This window comes from Primulina huaijiensis, chromosome 5, assembly GCF_012295235.1.
Source record: "Primulina huaijiensis isolate GDHJ02 chromosome 5, ASM1229523v2, whole genome shotgun sequence".
Lineage (NCBI taxonomy): Eukaryota > Viridiplantae > Streptophyta > Magnoliopsida > Lamiales > Gesneriaceae > Primulina > Primulina huaijiensis.
In genome coordinates this window covers 20,313,262-20,331,835 of record NC_133310.1, presented here as the reverse complement: position 1 = coordinate 20,331,835, position 18,574 = coordinate 20,313,262, and the positions used below count along the sequence as shown (strand labels likewise).

Below are 18,574 nucleotides of genomic sequence, written 5' to 3'. Positions count from 1 at the left end.
GAACCAGGTTGCCATCTCAGTTTGTGGATGTAAGGGCTCACAAACCAGTGAAGGGCAGCAGTAGTAGAAGCACTAAGGAATATAACAGTAGATGCCACTGCCCCCTTTAGAATAACATTCATGTCAGGCGATGTCATGAAAGTGATGACGGGTCCTAATGAAACAGAGAGGCAGCATGTGGAAAGGGAGAGGAGCTTCACTTTCTTGATAGTATTTGATATGGGACCACAATAAACAACACCTGTGCCCATTTCTTTATTTTCTTCTTCTTTCCTGTTCCGAGGTCCAATACTAATCTTGTTGGCGTCTTCAGATGTTGAAGCTCGAGATGACATCCGTTTGTAAACTTGGGTAAACTTCAAGACAGGGTTGGTGTCAATTTTGGAACCAAATGTTTGTGGGCATGGACTAAACCTAGCAACTAAATGAAAATAGAAATATGAGTCTCGATCAAAATCTAACAGCCAATATTAGCTTCTGGTAGTTACATGTAGAACTTCTGGTGCGTCATTGAGTTCAAACCATTATTTATAACGAGACAAGTTCATTAAACAATATTTCTCCTGACTCTATTCCTTCAGGTGCTTCAGTTGGCATTCGAAACTTCCCCATCCCAGCCTCTCATATGTCATGATATTCGAGAGCTGGGGGGAAGATCGGGCGCAGTCACTATTTGCTAGCCGAATCTTCAAAGGGAAGTTATTTAGAGTTTCAGACATCTTATCAATCAACATTAGTATCAACATCGATTATTGGTCACTGTTAAGTCACCCACGCCCACATACACACAGATAGTGTTGCAGACCATTGAGTCAGAGTGGGAAAGATTCAAATACATCTACTCAAACTGAATGGGTAATCGATAAAGGAAAAATATGTCCGTACCCTTTTTACAACTGCTGCAGAGCACATAATGAACTTTCAAAAACACGAATCAGCTGAGTGTGTAACTTGTATTTCTGTGTTGTTTTAAAAAATGGTAATACATAGAGAAGAAAAGTATATGAAAAGCAAATAAAAAAATATTATGAAATTGGATTTGATATTATGGTGATTACCACAAACTTTGACATTTTTGTGACTTAGTTAGATCTGATTTCTTTTCATATTTATTCCAAATCAATACCCATATAAAGGGGTGATTACAGTATTAGAAAAGAGTAATTAATTAAATTTTAGCACTCTGGGCATTTGTCTCATGGACGTAGAGTCAGGTCTATATGATTGCTGTAAATTTTGAGTTGTGTTGTGCTCTTTTCACTAAATATTAAAATTCAGCCTGGTGTCAAAACGTGAAGCCCTGATCTAGGTGGTTATATCACTCAAATTGCCTAAAAAACTGAAATAAATAAATACAGCTACTGCAAATGTGAACAAAGATTTCAAGAAAAAGGTTTTTTCTTTCATCCCTCCCAGGTTACTATTAGCGTGATATTTAGCAGTTTAAAAATTCAATCAAAAGAAGAATGTAAAGAAAGCAATGCAACATGAGTTATATAAATGAGAAGAGGGCAGACATATGCATAAAGGAGCATGTATACATGCAAATAGATGGCAAGACCAAATTCTTCCGGGGAAAACGAACGAGTAGAATAGAGCAAATATTGTGTATTCCCCATATCCAAAGCGACAACATTAGATCGGAGAGTGGCACAACCAGGTGCAGCAGTTACTTCAGTTTTTTAACGGTGATCATCAAGGTTATGAGGCCTCCAAAATCAGTAAAGTCGGACAAAAAAGATTAATAGAAAAAGCTTACCAAACCCAAGACAAATTTATCGGTTAATGAACCAATCTGATAAGCACGCATCAATATATCAAATCCTTGGCAAACACAAATCACCCAAAGCATGTATAAATCGCTTGTAAAGGAAAATAATCAGAAAACAGCAAACAGAAATGCATGAGATAACCTGAAGTCAATCTTCTTGTCTGAGATCGCGCCAAATGGAGGAAAACACCTCTCGCCATTTTTCTTCTTCCGAGGAAACTAAACTAAACTAAACCCCCCAAAATGATTAGGGTTTAATTTTGCTATACGTTAGCTTCATATAAACTTAATTTATTTTCTTATTTTCTGAATTCCTTGAAAATTGATTTAAAAAAAGAAGTATTTGAAATGAATGACTGGGTTCCAACTCGGTCAGGCTGGAAGAAATTTCTTTCGACTCTCCTAAAATAAAACTATCCAGATTTTACGCATAAATTACAAATAAAAAAAAAAGAATTACTTAATCAATATTTTGCAATTATTCTAACATTAGAGTTTAGCGATAAAAAATTGCATTATAGTTTACAAAAGGAGATGGAGAAACTTAACCGTTTTTTATTTTCATTTTGTTCTTTGAATGTGTTATCCACATAAAACTGTCAAAATTTTGTTCTTAACGGTCGGTTCGAGCCCGGAACCAAAACCGATATAGAAGAACCGGACCCGAAACCATGTACAATCCGTTGGTTTGTGGGTTGAACCGGTTCAGCATTTTCTGAACCGGTTCTGGGTCCGGTTCCGGATCGGTTCCGAATCGGTTTCAGTCCGTATCCGGAACCGGCCCGGAACCGGACCCGGAACCCATAATCCGAATTTTTTAAAAAATAAAAATTGTGTTATAATTTATCTATAATCCGTATTATTTTTATTGCTATTTATTTATTATTTCGTAATTTACTCATATAAATATTTCGAATTTCAATGGCATCATCTTCAAACCGTCGTGGTGGTGGTGGCGAATACGCTCCCGACTTTGGTGAACATTTTGGCTACATCCCCGACTTTGATGAAGTCGAACCTGGCCACGAGGATGAAGAAGTCATGGAACTCCCCAACAAAGATGTAGGGATGCCATCGTCTACTCGAGCAAGCTACATAATGTCATCGAGCACGACGACAGCCCGTGCAAAGCGAATCAAAGTTTGGGATCACTTTGATATTGAACAACAAGGTACGAATAACTCTTTTGTCGTTTGTAAAATTTTCAAAACGAGGTATTCTTACAAAACGGGTGGTGGTTCCGGTAGTACCGGTACTTTGAAAAAACATTTAGTTAAGGTACATAAACTTGACCCTGATATGCTACAACCTTTCGGTAGGGAACCAATACAACAACAAATTAATCATTTTAGTGGTAAAACTTTTACAATTACAAAAGAAATTTCTCGGAAAGCCATCGTAAAGTTTGTTACCAAATGTTGTCAACCTTTTATAATAGCTGAACAAGAATGTTTTGTTGAATTTACTAGTACTATTCAACCTGGTTTTCACAATATTTCTAGGTACACACTTAAGAAATATTATTTTGATATTTACAAAGAATATAAAGAAACACTAAAATCGCATCTTTCAAATATTTCTTGTAGAGTTAGTTTGACAACTGATATTTGGACTAATTTAAAATATGAAACATATCTTGTTGTTACATGTCATTGAATTGACGAAACTTGGAAAATGCAAAAAAGAATTTTAGCGCTAGATCATTTAGAATCGTCTCACAACGCATACACTATAGCTAGATATGTTTTAAATGTTGTTAAGATTTATGACATACAAAATAAAATAATGTCGATAACGTTAGATAATGCGAGTGCCAATACTCTTGCAATTAAATATCTTAAAGATTCACTAAAACCAATTTTAGAAGGTAATTTGTATCATGTTAGATGTGCGTGTCATATTATCAACTTATGTGTTAAATGTGTCTGCGATGAGCAAACGTCCACTGTAATAGAAAAATTCAAATCATGTGGGAAATTATTACGTGAAAGAAGATATGGACGTGACTGAAAAACACTAGTCGAATCAATCGGAATTAAATTTAAAAAATTTCCTCTTCCTATTGAAACTAGATGGAATTCTTTATATCACTTGCTTCATATTTTATTACGTTTTCAAGATTTAGTTACGCCATATTATAATAATATTACAACACAATCTTTAATACTAACTGACGATGATTGGAATATTTTGAGTAAATGTGTTTCTTCGTTAGAAATTTTTAAAGAAGCAACCGAAAAATTTTCTGGCATCAACTACCCTACTTCAACCATGTTTCTACCTTTGCTTTTCAATATGTTTTATAAATTTATTGAATATCGCGATGATTCTGTTATGCGTGATTTTGTTTCAAATATGGAAAACAAAATTTTAAAATATTGGGAAACTATCCCAATTGTGCATGGTTTAGCAACATTACTTGATCCTACTCAAAATCAATGACGATTAGACGTGTTTTTTTAATATTATGCTAAGTTTCTTGGGAAGAATGTTGACGATCAAAAGAAGTCAATCATGCATTCTCTCCAAGAATTGTTTGATTTGTATGCTAGTGAACAATGTGATGAACCGAGTGCGCAGCCGGAGGAGATGCCGACATGTAAGGGCAAAAGTGGAGCACTGAACTTCTTTCAAAGTTTGAAATGACAAAAGTTCAAAGGAAAATCGGTGACAACAACCAATTACAATGAGATTCAAATTTATCTAAGTCAATATATTGAGACTACGGATAATTTCAATGTTCTTGATTGGTGGAAAGTAAATTCTAAACTTTATCCAGTGTTATCTGCAATTGCAAGAGATGTCATACTCATTCAAAGTTCAAGTGTTGCTTCCGAATCAGCATTTTCAGTATGTGGAAGGATCATTGGTGACCAAATAACTAATTTAAAGTCAGAAACACTTTCCATGCTAATGTGCCTACAAGATTGGTTTGCAGCAGAAAAAAAGAATAGGACCTTTGGCGCGATCAACGAATTCCAAAGCTCAAGTTCCGACGAAGATCCAGAATATTCAAAATATATTTTAATAAATCGTGATGAATTTTAGATGTTCAATTGTAACAATAAATGTTTAAGTTATTCTGTTAAATTTTTTTTAATGTAATCACAATTATTTGCAATCAAAATACTAAAAAATATTGTCCATTAATATTACTAATTTTAATTATATAGTAAAATATAATAAATTAGAGTTTGGAATCGGTTTGACCGGAACCGGTTTATTAGAAATCGAACCGGTCTTGGTTTGGATTGGTTCCAAGTATTTCAACTTGGAACCGGAACCGGTTTCTAACCGGTTCGGACCGGTTCCGAACTCATCGGACCCATAACCGGTAGGAACCGGTCCGGTGGAACCGATAAGCATGCCTGCATTGCATCATCCAACGGTGAACTGGTCCACCATTTTTCAAAACATTACTATTTTGTAAAATATTAGGTGTTTTTTCTTTTTTAAAAAATAATTTCTCTCTTTATTGTTTTTAAAAATTTTCTTTTATTTATTAAATATTCGATAATTTAGCTTTCAAAAAATTAAAAAGACAATAAAATGTGTACGTCCGTCGGCCATATATATATATATATTTTTGCTAAAAAAAATTTATTACTTTATATTAATTTACTCGAGTGACGGATGTCAAACCAAAATTTTGTGATGATTATTTTTATTGGAATTATTATTATTAATGTTCGGTGATACACGACACGTGTCGCATTTAATTTTTTATGTTTGATATTTTTTGTGTAAAAATATATATTATTTTATTAAAATATGATATTTATAGATTAAATAAGATTTACTAATATAGTTTGAGTTTTTAGATAAATTGGGAAAAAATAAAAAAAATAGAGAGATATACAAAATTAGCTAAAAAAATATTATGAAAGGGTAAAACTATAATAAAATTTTTTTTCACATTTACGTGCCAAAGTTAGTTAATATAAGGTGATCAAAATTAATAGAATATTAATGAAAGACACACACGTAACGACGTACACGCGATGCATATGTAAAATAATCACTATTACGTATATGAATTATGATTATAGATCGAATTGATTCATAAAATTTTGTTATAGTTTTTAATTATTATTTGGATAATGATAATGTAATTATATTAAATATTTGATTTGTTAAAATAATATGTAAATTTTTGAATTTTTAAAGGGAATTAGATATTTTCGTTACCAGTAAATTATATGAAAAAAATTAATTGAATAAATTTTTTTCGTAAAAACTAATATAAATAATAGATTTAATAATATTTATTTGTATTAATTATATCATTGATAAATTATTTGTATTATTGAAAAACCTCATATGTATGTATCTCCATTCTCCAACGCTATGCTTGGAATTTTGAAACCCACCCGATTTTACCGTATTTATATAAAGCGCGTTTTTGCCAAATTAAAGCGACTTCTCAATTTTTCTGCCACTTTTTCTCTGGAAGGTGTCACTCACGGCAATTCTCTGCGTTTCGATCGAAATTCAACCATCCAAATCTCTTCCAGGTTCGTGAATTCTTCGCGATTAGTGATAAATCTACTCATAATTGTGTGATAAAACGCGCCTGTGTGTATGTGGGGGTGCGTGTGCGCCGTGTGACGGAGTTATACAGTGTTCCAGCTTTTTTCCATGTATTATTATGTTGCCAATTACGTACTTCATAATGTTTTGAGATTTTTTTCATTGATGGTATTTAATGGCTTGGATCTATGTTTCTTTTTTTATATTTAAAAGTTGGGGGAGGCATAGGTTTTTTTAGGTGAGTGTGTTTTTGCTGGTGGAACTGTATGGGGATAGTTAAGTACTTGTAAGTGGGTAGGATTTGTGTTTTATGACTTAATATAATTCAAATATGAGGTGATGCTAGAATAAATGTATGGTTTTCAAAAATCTGATGACTGTTATCTCGATGTTCTGTGTAGGTAAGATGGAAAACAAAGTGAAGTCAGAAGTGAATCAGCTTCCTGAAGCTGACGCATTACCTGACGGGTTTGTTGAATCCTCATCTCCAGAACGTTTGGAGGAGGAAGCGAATGATTACAAAGAAGAAAAGTTATTGCAGCTTGATTCTCGGTCGGATGTAGTGATAACTGATGGCGGTGGCACATCTTTTGGTGAAGTTGACGAAAATGTAGGGGATCAAATAGATAAAGCGATTGTTGTGGCAGATCCATTGGAAACCGAGGCAGCTCGTGGAGAAGAAAATCATGATAAAGAGAAATGTGATTGTTTTTACGTTTCACGAGGATTTAGATTTTTTGCATAAAGATTTAAGTGGTTTGGTCAAATGGTTTGATGAGGATAGAACTAAGTGAAATCATAAATGATGTTGTGAATTGGGTTTTAGATCTTATGCTTAGAGTGTGTTAAGATAGGGAAAACTATAAAAAATGGTGGTTGGTTGGAACAAAAGCACTCAAGAAAAACTGAAGCGAACTTCTGGTTTATAGACTTTCACTGCAGCTTCTCTTTCAGGAGACAAAGATTTTTTACAAATCTCTTTTTCGTTCTTTCATTCAAACATAAAGTTATTTCTATTTTTTTATAATAATAAATTAACTTGGAAACCCTGCCTAAGAACTTTTTTATATCAAGTATTTCTTTATTCTAATTGACCTTGGAATGTGTAGTTTTACCTGTCGATGCATGTTAATTGGATCATGGAACCAGAGTACACGATGAACAGATGCAATTTTGCATTTTTCTGATTCAGTATTTCCATCAGTTGCATGGTGTAAAGAAAATTTGTAGAGGGTGAAGGACCTGTTTGTCAATGGATGAACTCAATTGATCAAATTATTCCCCTTTTGCTGACCGCAAATTTTATTTCGTGTTTCCAATTTCCTTTACTTCTTCCATGGGACCGATTTACTGTTGGTAAAAGTAGCAGGAGACTACTCATTTGTATTAAGACGATATTCAATATATCCCATCACGTTATCAGAATGCTAAAACCCTTTAAGTTTCAAAAATCATAATGCCTCTATCTGGGAAAAATGGATGCATGTGACCAACCCTAGAGCTTGCTTTTAGCACAGGGATAGAATTACTCCAATTCAGCTGACAAAGGCATTCTCAATGTCAACACTTGCAATTTTTTAGCTTTTCTTGGTAACATATACTAGTTGCATTCACTAAAAAGTTCTGAGGTATAACTTTATTTCTGTTGTTGTATTCTGTTAGAATTCATGTTTTACACGAGTGTTACTACTTTTCAACAATTGGTTCATATGCTTTAAGTTATTCATGACTACGGTTAGTTTCCTTGGTGTTATCGTACACTCTGGCATAATGTTTAGCTCGGATCATTTGGTTTGATTTACAAAATCCTTAGAGCACTACAGATGTTAACAGGCATCCCAATTGTCAAATATTTGCTATCAGTGCTGTCCATTAATTTTCAGAACTACGCGACATGGAATCTAGAATAGTTTGCAACATTATTTTGATTGTCTGAGTGGTGTTACTAACAATTCACAACACTTTATTTTACAGATTTTGACAAAGATATGGATTTTCAGGCAGTTCGTTTGGAAGATGTTTCATTGACAGGAAGTGCTGAGAACAACAAAAAAGTATTCATTAATACCAGTGTCCTAAAAATATTAATTGATTTGTTATCGATCTATTTTCAAAAGTTTATACAGTTAATATAATTTTTCATGGGGAGCGTAATTGTCTTTTTGTGCTCTCTGGGCCCTTTGTTATTGGAAAGTCATCTATAGTTTGAAAAGATTACATTAAATACTTTATGGCATCCTCTTTTGGTTTCAGTATTAGTTATTACTCTTGCACCTTATTTTATGCCAGGAAGTCTCAGAAGTAAAGCGTAAGAATGTAAAGCGTTCCTTTAAGACAGAGAAAGAGTTTTTGGAATTCACTCTGAAGTATCAGCAAGTAATTGTTGAAAGAGATTCTGGTATTTGATTGTCTTTGTGACAACTGATTCCCTCATGTTAATTCTCATCGATGTTTTCTGAAGGATTTGTAGGTCCATGTACTTGACTTCCATTTTTACCAAGTTATTTTTTTCCTTCAAAATTTGGTATCTTTATGTTATTGAGCATATTGAGTTCGTCTTAGATGCTTTACTGTGATGCCTGATTACTGTGTGATTTGGTTATGGCTGCATGCCAGAGGATCTCAATAAATTTAGATTCTTTTGAATATCATAACCTCACATTTTATCTGAAATGGACTGCTTCATATTGTTGTGACTACTGGAGTCTTTCCTGTTATTTGCTAAGCTATGAATTCCTCTTGTCTGCAGCAATTGCTGTTAGAGATAAGCTTGAGTCATTGTGCCGGGAGCTCCAACGACAAAATAAAATGTTAATGGTATTGCCTTGTATTGCATAAAGTATCTGCTTCAGCTCATGCTTTTCCAGGATTCGTAGACTTTTTTATATCAACTTTAGAATCCCAATTTTATTTAAAAGCCTGTTATTCTCTCTTGGTTTGCTTCTCTGCTGTGATCCAATGTGGACGTGAAGGAACACTTGTCATTATATGTTGTATGCTGACTGCATCTCTTTTAAGTTTTTCTTCTGCTAGCTTGAGTTATCTGCATTATACTTGTCACTGATGTAAACTAGTGTGAAAAGCACTCTCGTTCGTATACTTGACATATTTACTTATTAAGTTAATTTTACAATAAAATTTTAGCAATTTGTAAAAAAAAGATAATTCCAATTAAGATTATCTAATGGATTAGTGGGATGGAGGTTATGAGATGTTGTAGAAAGATTTAAAATATGTACAGAATTACAATAAAATAAATTTTATTTATGTATGCTTCCTTACCTTGAAGACTAGTTTTTGAATCCCACTTAGATACACCAAATTCGGTTTTTATAAGGCCCTCTTTCTTTATTAAACAGTAAGAGATATTGTGGTTGAAGACGTACCACATTCTTCACAAATCGATTGAGAAAAGTTGGAAAAATTCATGGTATGTTTTCCATGAATCTTAGTGATGACAGCCATTTTTCTGATCACTGGTAGAATATGTATGTTTTAAGGATTTGGGTTCTTTGATAAATCTTGAGGTTTTATGCGCAATTTGTGAGTGTTTCAAAAGCACCATTGCAGTTGCTTGATTTCCACGTTTCTGTATCTAATATGGTGTGGTCGTATTGATCTTCTCTGGCTCATAATTGATAGTTTTGTTGTCTTGAAAAAATGAGGGAATGCTCTTCTTTTTCAGGATGAATGCAAACGAGTGTCCTCAGATGGTCAAAATTTAAGAATAGATCTGTCAAACAAGTTTCAAGACGCAATTAAGGTACACACAAATTCTGTCTGATATACTGTAAAGCTATGTCTGTCTTGGTTTTATATCTAGAGTTAGGATCAGATTCAGCCAAATCCATCATATCTCTCATTATGTGTAATTAACCCCTTTTCTATGCCAGATTTTGATATGATTTGAACTAAAAAGAGTTGCTAATCTTTTGCCAACATGTTAATCAGGTAGCATGGGTGGATGTCTATTGTGAACGACTCAATTCTTTACCTCGACTATCAACTTTTTGTAGAACTTGTTAATTTTTAAATTTGTTAGTTTCTTGCCCTCTTTCTTGCCCTCCCTTGCAGTCCCTATCATATTTCCCCTCCTTTTTTTTCTTTTGTGATCGAACTTTTTGGTTTTCCAGATTTTGGGTTATTCCATGTTTTTATAGCTCTAATATTTAGTTGGCAACATAGTTCATCCTCTTATTTGGTAATACTAATACCTTCTTCCACATCATTATTATTAGCTACGGATCAGGTTGGATCTCCTTGTGATCAGTGTATGATGCTACTCCAAACCTATTTCAGGCTGCGTCTATTTTTTTCTTTAGACATGTATTCTTGAATTTTGATTTGAATGTCTTGCATAAGCTTGCAATCTTCCACTTTTAGCATCCAACAGCCTAATACTTTTCCCTGTAACATTATCTCTTCATGTACAAAGGCTCACACTGGATTAATGCATTGTTCATTTACTTCTCTTTCATATTCACATTTCTCATCTCTATCGCAGGAAGTAAGTAATAAACTGGAGGAGCAAAAAGACGATTGTCTATCTCAACTGAAAGAGAATGAGACGTAAGATTTTAAAAGTCATGAATATTATGGATAAAAAAAAAGAGGTCAATGATATGTCTGCTTCACTGTAATTGTTTGCAGAACAGTTATTAGGTGACAGATAACTGATGAATATTAAATATTGTATTCGATGTTTTCATTCTTGTTGGGTATTTGTTTGCAGAACAGATGTTAGGTGACAGATAACTGTTGAATATTAAATATTGTATCATTATCAACTAATTATGATTAGATAGGATTTTATCTTTATGCATTTGTATTTTAAATTCTTAGGATTAGGATAATCAGTATCGAATTTTATTCCTTGGTTTCAGATTTTAGTTAGGCGTAGAGTTCTATAAAGTTCATTGTATTTTCCCATTTCAGATTAACGTGAATAAAACAGTCTATTTCACTTTCATGTAAACCACATGGTATCAGAGTCGGGAGAAACCCATGACCAAATACGGCATGGCTTTACTGCCCTAGTCCTCCAGCCCCGAAACAATGGCTTCAGCACCAACATCGGCCGATACCTCTCCTAATCCTACTCCAATAACCATCCAGTAACTAAACGGAGAAGACTTCCTACAATGGTCGCAATCTATCCTCATATTTATTTGAGGCAGAGGAAATGAGGACTTTATCTCCGGCGCATCAAAATGCCTTGAATCCACCGATCCAAAGTTTAAGGCGTGGAATTCCGAGAACAATATGATTATGTCTTGGCTAATCAACTCGATAACAGAAATCGGTGAAAACTTCCTCTTATTTCATTCGGCAAGGGAGATATGAGAAGCTGCCCATGACACATATTCGTCCAGAGACAATACATCGGCGCTATTTGGCATTGAAAGCAACCTGCATGACCTTCGACAAGGGGACTCTACAGTCTCGATCTCTTTGAGGCCTACGAGTGGAAATGTCCCAACGACAAGAAATGCTATCGGGCAATTGTGGAACAAAGAAGAATCTTTAAATTTTTGTTGGGCCTCAACAGCACACTTGATTAAAGTGCGTGGTTAAATTTTGGGGACCAAACCCCCGCCCAGTCTTCGCGTGCTGTTCTCGGAGGTCCGCCATGAAGAAAGTCGCAGAAAATAATGCTGGGACTTGCGGCTGGTGTTTCCCATACAGACACATCTGCCCTCACTGTCCATAAGCCTCCGATACCCTTTTTTGATGATTTGGGTACTGGTAGTTCGTGACAACCCTTTAACAACAGTGAGAAATTCAAGAAAGGACGCCCTTGGTGTCCGAAATGCCGAAAGCCTAATCGCACACTGGATACTTTTTGGAGAATTCATTGGAAGCCCGCTGATTGGAAACTGGCTCGAGAAAGGAGAGCAAATGCTGCTGTAACGGAAGATCAATCCCATGATTCCCAACCTTTCACAAAAGAACAACTCGATGTACTCCAAAAACTGTTCTGTCAGAATAATTCAGCACCATCTTCTTCACTGGTTAGCACTTGGTAATGTTGCACATTGATATAATTTCTCTTTTGCTTTGATCACGCAGCTTGAGTTATCAAACAATTAGATAGTTGACTCTGGTGCCTCATGGCTGGAAATCTGGAAATTCTCTTCTTTTAGTCCTTGTAAAGATTCCCAAACAGTGCGCATTGCAAATGGTGCTTGCTAACATGTGGCTGGTTATGGTTCAGTTCAATAAACTCCTGATATTTTCCTACGATCTGTTTTATTCGTGCCAGATCTTAATTGCAATATGTTATCAGTGAGTAAACTCAACAGCGATATCAAATGTACATCTAAATTCTTTGTTGATTCTTGTGTTTTCCGGGATTTGGCATCGGGAGGACGATTGGCGGTGCTGACCTATGTGCGGGATTGTATCTTCTGAAGATGAACACTTCCAAGAGAAGCCTGACCAACAATTTGTACAAACCTGCATTGTCTTATTCTGTTATGACGTCAAATTCAAATAAGAACAGTGAGATTTTGATTTGGCACTATCGTTTAGGAAATCCTAATTTTTTGTACCGTGAGAAATTTTTTCCATCTTTGTTCAATAAAATATGAATTCTAAGTCCTTACAGTGTGATGTTCGTCAATTGCCCAAGCATACACATTCCACTTTCATGTCACAACATCACAAACCATCTAAACCATTCTCCCTTATACACAGTGATGTTTGGGCCCCTCGAATGTGACAAATATTAGTGGTACTGTTTGTTCCTATTATTTGTCGATGATCACAAACGTCTGTCTTGGGTCTTCAGAATGAAAGACAAATATGAGACTTCCCATATTTCAAAGAGTTCTACACCATGATTCAAACCCATTTCTATATTAAAATTCAGATTTTGCGAACAAATAGAGCCCATGATTATTTCAATTCAGTTTTTGGAGGGATACCTACAATCCCAGGGTATCATTCATCAAAGCTCATGCGTTGACACACTTCAACAAAATGTTTATGAAAGAAAGAACCGCCATCTCCTAGAAGTTGCCCGGTCTTTATTGTTTACAAACAATGTTCCTAGGTGCTATTGGGGGGATGTCATTCTCACATCCACTTATCTCATCGATAGAATGCCTTCTAGGGTCTTTAAATTCCAAACCCCTATACAAACTTTCCTTAAATTTTTTTTCCAACTCGCACATCATGATATCCCACTCAAAGTCTTTGGATGCACCTCATTTGTCCATGTCCATTCCCATAACCGCAATAAACTCGAACCCCGGGCTGTCAGATGTATCTGCCTTGGATATTCTCCGAATCAGAAGGGTTACAATTGTTACTCTCCAATACAAAAAATGTTCTATACCTCCATGTATGTCACATTCTTCGAGAATGATCCCTTTTATCCCAACTCTTCATTTCAGGGAGAGAAATCCAATGTAGAACCGAAAACTTGGGATCCCCATGCCACCCATCTCTTATCTCGAGCCACCTGCCATAATCCATATTGAACCCGAGCTGTCTTCTTCTCTAGGAACTAGTGAACCATCTTCTATTCCGGTAACTAGTGAGCTCTCAACCTCTAGTGGTCCACATCTCACTCGACCAATTTAGGTGTACTCTCGACGGAATCATCATTGAGTATCCAAGGAATTTGAAATTGTGCTTACTGGGAATCACGAGGAAGAAATGTCACATGTAAAAGCTCTACTCTCAAAGGAATTCGAAATGTAAGACCTCAAACACCTTAGATATATTATGTGAATGGAAGTAACAAGATCATCAGTGGGAATCTCAATCTCACAATGAAAATATGTTATTGACTTTCTGAAAAAAACTGGTATGTTGGGATGCAAACCAGTTGACACACCCATGGATCCGAACATCAATTTGGGAACGAACTGGGATAGTCCTATGGTTGACAAGGGGATATATCAAAGGCTAGTAGGCAAACTTATATATCTGTCGCATACACGATCGGATATTGTATTTGTTGTGTGTGCTATTAGTCAATTCATGAATAACTCTAATGAAGAACACATGGGAGTTGCATACCGACTGTTAAGATATCTAGAAGGTACTCTTGGAGAAGGACTATCAGTGGTAGCTTGTAGTAGTGCGGATACTGAAACAATCAGTGGTAGCTCGTAGTAGTGCGGATGCTGAATTTCAATAGTTTGCTCTAGGAATTTGTGAAGGAATGTGGATCAAGAGACTGCATAATGAGTTGAAGGTAGAAGGAAATCACCCATTGTAACTATTGTGTGATAATCAAGCAGTCATCATCATATTCAAGAATCCAGTTCATCATGATCGGACTAAACTTATTGAAGTGGATCGACACTTTATAAGCGAGCAAGTTGAAAAGAGAATTACTGAGCTGAGTTACATTCCTACTCAATTACAAGTTGCAGACATTTTTAAAAAAACCCTTCATTGGCCTATTTTTGAAGAATTGTGTTCCAAGTTGGGCATGTTAAACCTATATGACCCAATTTTAGGGGGATTGTTGAATATTAAATATTGTATCATTATCATCTAATTAAGATTAGATAGGATTTTATCTTTATGCATTAGTATTTTAAATTCTTAGGAACAAATTCCTTAGTTTCAGATTTCTAGGTAGGCGTAGAGTTCTATGAAGTTCGTTGTATTTTCCCATTTCAGAGTAACGTGAATAAAACAGCCTATTTCTCTTTCATAAAAACCACAATAATTATTCAAAATAAAGTGTTGTGTGTACAAGCTGAAAAAAAGTAAGAGTTCAATCGCTTGACTTTTTAGTTTGATTGGGATTTACTGCCTTTCCAGTTTCATCCAACTGCACCTTATCCATGCTACTGACGGTTGCATATTTGTTATAACATCTAAGATTGACTGAATCAATCAAATCATTTCAAGCTTATTTTCATCATTACATAGTCAGGTTTTCTCCGTGGGACCACCTTAGTGAAGATATAGAGCCAAATGATTAAAGTCATAGCTTCAACTATCTCTGGTTCTCCTTTTGTTTTGACATGTCCACGACCATCTTGTTCCTGAATTCCTGCTGTGTGCGGCCGAGTGCAATAATTTTAAAGATTAGGTTCCAATGTGGCTCGGAAATTATGTTGGAGAGATCATTTTCATAATCTAGTTTCTAGGACCATCTGTCTGGAGTCAATCTCAAATTACTCACCTTTTGGCCTGTCATGTTATATTCGTTTTGGATGGTCATTGTGCAGATAAAAATTGAGAAGATATTCAATATACTCAGCACATATTATTTTAAAATAATAAATTACTGAGATCTGTTAATTATTTGCCTGTGTTTCTGTGTCCTTTTTTTTGGGTGGGGGGGGGGGAGGAATTTTCAATTGTTTAAAATGGTATGCAAAATTCTCCCGCTTCAGGTTAAAGACCAAGTTAAAACAACTTGTCGATCAATATGCTCTTTCTGAGCAGCAACATGCACAGAAGGTAGATACATTGTCAAGTGTGGTATTTTTAGTTATAAGATTTTTTCTCACCTGTTATCTATTTTGTCCAAAAGTTGAACATTCCACATGACTTGGCTTTGCAGTTGAAACAAAAAACACTTGAACTTCAGCTTGCCGATTTGAAACATCGGCAACAAGAAGAGAAATTGAAACAGGAGCAATCCCAGATGAAACTTTATGCAGAACAAGTTGCACAATTGCTAGCAACTGAAAAAAATTTGAGGTTGCAGTTAACAGCTGACGGTGAAAAGTTCCAACAATTCCAGGTAGGAGAATTCTTTCACTCCACACCTTACAGGGTTGATTCTTTTATCAGGAATATTTTCTTTTATAGACGCACATTTTAAAGTTACCCAATTATCTTTGCACAATATCAATGTTCTATACTAGATATTGATTTATCTTTTTCTCCCTTTCCGTTTTTACTTACGAGGGTCAACAAAAAAATAGGCCTTATTATTCACATGTTCCCATTCCCTTTGGATATTTTTCTTGTGTTTAATCTTTCCCGATTCGAAATCAAAATCAGAACAAAATAAATTAAATGAAAGGAATCCGAGTCAATGGAAAGGAAGATGAACTGCACTTTCAATTTACTGAGATCATTAAAGTTGTAAGCATGGACCTACTTAGATGCCTGAATTTTTAATAATCTGAGAAAGAATTAAAATCATTTTGAAAAGTTCTCCATTTTTCTTCAAACAGATTCTGTGCTAATAGACATGGACCACGATTCTTTGGAAGAACACTCTCTAAAATCATTAATCTACCTCGCAACCGCAGAAGAACTGAATTTATTATTTGGATTTCCAGCATGGATTTGACAGGGTAATGTTGTCCAAACACTAGTGCCAGGACAATCCAGAGGATATGCGAGAATCTCCTGTGTGCAACTAGTTGAAGTTATTTAAACAAAGTTAAATGGAGATAAGAGGATGAATAACGATTTAGAGTTTATGTCCTAGTCCTGTTTTTCTTCTTTAATTTCATTTTTTTGCTTTGTTTGACACAGTCAATCTATTTTTAGATTCCACCTGCTATCTGCTATTGTTCGCAATCTAATTGTGTTTTTAATTGTTTCCCAGGAAGCATTACTGAAAAGCCACGAGGTTTTTGAAACTTTTAAGCAAGAAATTGAGAAGGTACGTAAGCACTCAATATCACAGCATTTTCTTCTTCTTTATAAAGCAAATTATCATCCTTAATGTTTCTGTTCTTGAAACAAGATGGCAAAATCGATAAAGGAACTTAAGAAGGAAAACACCTTTTTGAAGAGCAAATGTGAAAAATCAGACATTACTCTTATAGAACTTGCAGATGAGGTATGTTTGATTTTAATGTCTTCTTTCAGCGGTTCTGTCACTTGATTCCACGTTTATTTCTCTTCCATTTTACTTTTTCAAAACTTACTTTCCCCTGCGATTATATTAAATGAAGTTGGAACTCCATGGAAGAAGTCATATGAACAGAGTGTTGCCAGTTATATTAGTGTGTAGATTTTGTCAGCATTGAATATTTCATTTCTTTTGTTTGTTTTTGCAAAAGCATGGTTCTATGACACTCCTTTGATACAGTATATCTGGTGAATTGGATAGACACGCATTGAAAAAAATGAAAAAAACATGTAACTTCCTGGAAAATAACCTAGAAAATTCCCGTGTGTAAAAAGATCCATTTATACCAACTTCTGATAAACATGAAGATAGTACTCCTTCACTCTTTGACATGACCATTATTCATGCCTTTTGACTAATACATTCGTTAGGACTGCTGTCTTCAACTCATATTGGAAACATTAACATCCTATTTTATACAGAGGGAACGCCTGAAGAAGCAGCTCGAGAAAACCAGAAATCAAAAGGAAAAACTCGAATCCTTATGCCGCTCACTGCAGGCTGAGAGAAGAGCAAATGCAGTCGGAAGCAATAGCTTGGATTCAATCCCAGATTAAATCTTACCTTGAAATATGGATGTATTTTCAAAAGTGTTTACATATTTGTCTATCGCCAGTGATTGTATGATTGTTTGTACTTTGGTTGGAGTCGAGGAACTGCCAGATAAAGTAATCATTCAAATTTTTGTTGGTGTCATTGCGAGTCTTCACACCTACTCTCAGTTATGTCTCCACAATCATGAATAGCAGTATTACAATGTTGTCCATAATATAAGATATTCATGTCTTAGTTTCTTTTTTTGCTAACGTGATATGTGTACTCTTTATTGACATCGTGTAGGGTAAATTTATTACTAAGTTGTCGCATATTATATTAATCAGCACTCTAAATTTTTGGTAATCTTTTACCAGCATTTCAAATATCGATTTATTACTCTCACCGATTGGGATTGTAAGAAAAGAAATGCTCATATTGGCCATATGTAGTTTCCGGCTAATTTCGATGATAGAAAATACCGTATGAAGTTTTATCTCCCTCTCTGTCTGCAGCAAGAACTGCCTTTTCCATAAACCTCAACATCTTAGGTTTATTTCGATGATAGAAAATACCATATAAACCTCTGTCTGCAGCAAGCACTAGGACGGCTATGTTAGCCGTGCAGCACCCATGCATTCTCCCAATTTATCTCCCTCTCTGTCTGCAGCAAGAACTGCCTTTTCCATAAACCTCAACATCTTAACTGAATATTTGGGCATGAGATTGGAACTTCAAGCACTAGGACGGCTAGGTTAGTCGTGCTCCACCCGTGCATTCTTCCATTTTTTTGTTGTCTGTTGCTCCACACGTTTGTGAAATAAAGGAGGGGGATTCGATTACTCGTACCCATGTCATGATTTTAAAACTTGAGAAAAAACTTGTAATTGGAA

At 35.1% G+C, this 18,574-nt stretch overlaps 1 protein-coding gene and 1 long non-coding RNA gene across 2 annotated transcripts; both read left to right on the top strand.

The window, feature by feature from the left end:
- The first annotated feature begins 6,387 nt into the window (after positions 1–6,387).
- Positions 6,388–17,843, top strand: LOC140976954 (uncharacterized). Its single transcript, XM_073441414.1, has 12 exons — positions 6,388–6,411; positions 6,703–7,002; positions 8,276–8,355; positions 8,591–8,699; positions 9,051–9,118; positions 9,987–10,064; positions 10,806–10,870; positions 15,667–15,733; positions 15,837–16,019; positions 16,839–16,895; positions 16,980–17,075; positions 17,570–17,843. Exons 2-12 carry the CDS (start codon positions 6,708–6,710, stop codon positions 17,702–17,704), a joined length of 1,233 nt encoding a protein of 410 aa, XP_073297515.1. The 5' UTR covers positions 6,388–6,411; positions 6,703–6,707; the 3' UTR covers positions 17,705–17,843.
- LOC140976956 (uncharacterized) lies at positions 7,009–7,323 on the top strand. The gene is made up of 2 exons (XR_012175347.1): positions 7,009–7,120; positions 7,156–7,323. It is a non-coding gene; the product is annotated as an uncharacterized lncRNA (long non-coding RNA).
- Positions 17,844–18,574: the final 731 nt, after the last annotated feature.

Excerpts from the sequence above, each read along its gene's own strand:
- LOC140976954 (XM_073441414.1), top strand. The coding sequence starts at position 6,708 with ATGGAAAACAAAGTGAAGTCAGAAGTGAATCAGCTTCCTGAAGCTGAC. Across the intron at positions 10,065-10,805 it reads AGTTTCAAGACGCAATTAAG|GAAGTAAGTAATAAACTGGA; the intron begins GTACACACAAAT and ends TCTCTATCGCAG. Across the intron at positions 15,734-15,836 it reads AGCAGCAACATGCACAGAAG|TTGAAACAAAAAACACTTGA; the intron begins GTAGATACATTG and ends TTGGCTTTGCAG.